This window comes from Apaloderma vittatum, unplaced genomic scaffold (genome assembly GCF_000703405.1).
Source record: "Apaloderma vittatum isolate BGI_N311 unplaced genomic scaffold, ASM70340v1 scaffold28285, whole genome shotgun sequence".
Classification (NCBI taxonomy): domain Eukaryota; kingdom Metazoa; phylum Chordata; class Aves; order Trogoniformes; family Trogonidae; genus Apaloderma; species Apaloderma vittatum.
In genome coordinates, this window is record NW_009716983.1 from 54088 (window position 1) to 56243 (window position 2156).

At 41.3% G+C, this 2156-nt stretch overlaps 1 protein-coding gene across 1 annotated transcript in view; it reads left to right on the forward strand.

Annotated features, from left to right (window-relative positions):
* The window catches only part of LOC104274197 (endothelial PAS domain-containing protein 1-like), a gene marked incomplete at both ends in the record, with an annotated part of 13448 nt that extends 12077 nt beyond the window's left edge, over positions 1-1371 (forward strand). The window contains 3 exon segments of the mRNA XM_009869746.1: positions 292-376; positions 877-989; positions 1078-1371. Coding sequence (XP_009868048.1) covers positions 292-376; positions 877-989; positions 1078-1371 — 492 coding nt within the window.
* Between the last annotated feature and the right edge of the window lie 785 nt (positions 1372-2156).

Consider the following 2156-nt stretch of genomic DNA (forward strand, 5'->3'; position numbering starts at 1 on the left):
TGGGTCCCCTCTTTTCTGCTTTGTGGATCAGGAGTTTTCTCCTTATGTGTTGAAAATAACTAGTGGTGTTGACTGGTAACTGCACCGTGCAAATCCAAAAATAGAGAATTGTTCTGGGGGGAAAATGAGAAGTTACACATAGGATGAACAAAGGGAGAGTCATGGGATTTGTGTCTGTGAGCATCCTGTCGATGCACTTAGTTCTGACAACCGGTTTCATCTGAAGCGGTGGTATTTTAAATACTATTAGTTGCTTTTATTTGCCTAAATTTAGTTCTTACTTCTGCACAGGTGGAATTAACTGGACACAGCATTTTTGACTTTACTCATCCATGTGACCATGAAGAAATTCGAGAAAATCTGAGTCTGAAAACTGGTAATAATGAAAATAGAAAAGAGTCACTGTTTGCCTTTTAAATAACCAAATTAAGTAATTGGCTGACAGTAGAGATCTGTTAGCCATGGTTCAGGGAATTTTCATTCCTAGGGTGATCATTAATGGTTCAATACTTCGCAAATTTGTTTTGTTTTGCCAAATATTGCTTATACCTGATAGAAATAAGGACTGCTTGTTTAGCATTTTCATTTCATCTAGTTAAGACAGAAATAATGTTTTTACTTGTATCACTTTGCGGAGATTAACGTGGTGCAAGCTAAAACATAGGCTTAAATGCACAAAGCCCCATTTAAGTTCCACTTAAAGTTTTAGGTCTTTACAAACTGTTCTTCAATGGTCCGTGCATCTTTGATGGTCTCTGCAGGTAAATTAACTAAGAATTAGTCTATTACTTCTATTGAATCCTTCATGCTTGTACATAGAAGAAATCGTGAAGCAAAACTGAGAACTCATCTGCCATTTTCCTTCTACAGGCCCAGGCTTTGGAAAGAAAAGCAAAGAGATGTCAACTGAGCGTGACTTCTTCATGAGGATGAAATGCACTGTTACCAACAGAGGCAGAACTGTTAACCTCAAGTCTGCCACGTGGAAGGTACAGTATTGTAGCCGTAATAAGTGGTTTCGATGTAAAAAGACACTTTGGCACGTAAAGAAGGTACAATCTGAGTTTGTCATTTCAGGTTTTGCACTGCACTGGACAAGTTAAAGTGTATAACACTTGCCCTCCTCACACTCTGTGTAGTTACAAAGAGCCTCTCTTCACCTGCCTTATAATAATGTGTGAGCCTATTCAGCATCCTTCAAACATCGATATCCCCCTGGACAGCAAGACCTTCCTGAGTCGCCACAGCATGGACATGAAATTCACCTACTGTGATGACAGGTAAACTCCACTGATTTTTCCTTTCCACAGCTGTTTCTATCTTCTTGAACAAAACAAGCAGTCCTGCCAAATGCCCTCCTGTGAGGACCTGGTAAGCAAGGATGAGAAGTACAGTCTGTTACCAAGACAGCTATTCAGTGGCTCGTTTAATTGCCCCCAAATCTCATTTTGGGCAAAATGGTACTTCTGCTGTATTTCCTTCTCTTGCTGAGAGAGGAATTCAAGTTCACTGGCTGAAGATGAGGCAACTTAGAGCCATAAGCATGAGCTTCTTGGGTTTTAACAAACTGAAGAGTACCCAGGATTTCTGTTCTTCTTTTTTTAGAGAACGTCTTGAATGACATGCCTTATGGACCTTAGTCCATAGGGCTAAGGTTTGCGGTTGGTTTGGCCCAGGATGCTATTATCGGATAGCTGGAAAGTACTTTATGCTCTAGATTAACGAAGAATTGCTAAGGCATCCAGAGCATTTGCAACTCTGAAGGGAGGTTTCGGTCTCTTGCTCAATGAAGAGCAAACAACCTTTGCTGGGTATCTATCAGCTCCTTTCAGTGGCGAAATAAAGATCTTGAGTCAAGCAAGGACCTGTGTCCTCAACTCCCCACACTTTACTCTTGAGGGGCAAAAGTAGAGCTCTCCCTAGTCTCCACCTGCCTTGTTTCCCCTGGGATCTCCATGGCCTTTCATACCACCTGCCTCTTCTCCCTGTCTGCGCAAGGTGGTAACCATCTTCCCTGCATGTGGGTGAGCCTGGAGTCCCTGATTTCCCAGAAAGTCCTGTCTGTAAAACTGTGGGTTTGGTGTTTGTTTGGGGATTTTTTAAGTTTATTAGGTCATTCCTGAGTTTTATAAGAAGTTTTCTATCTGTTTAATGAA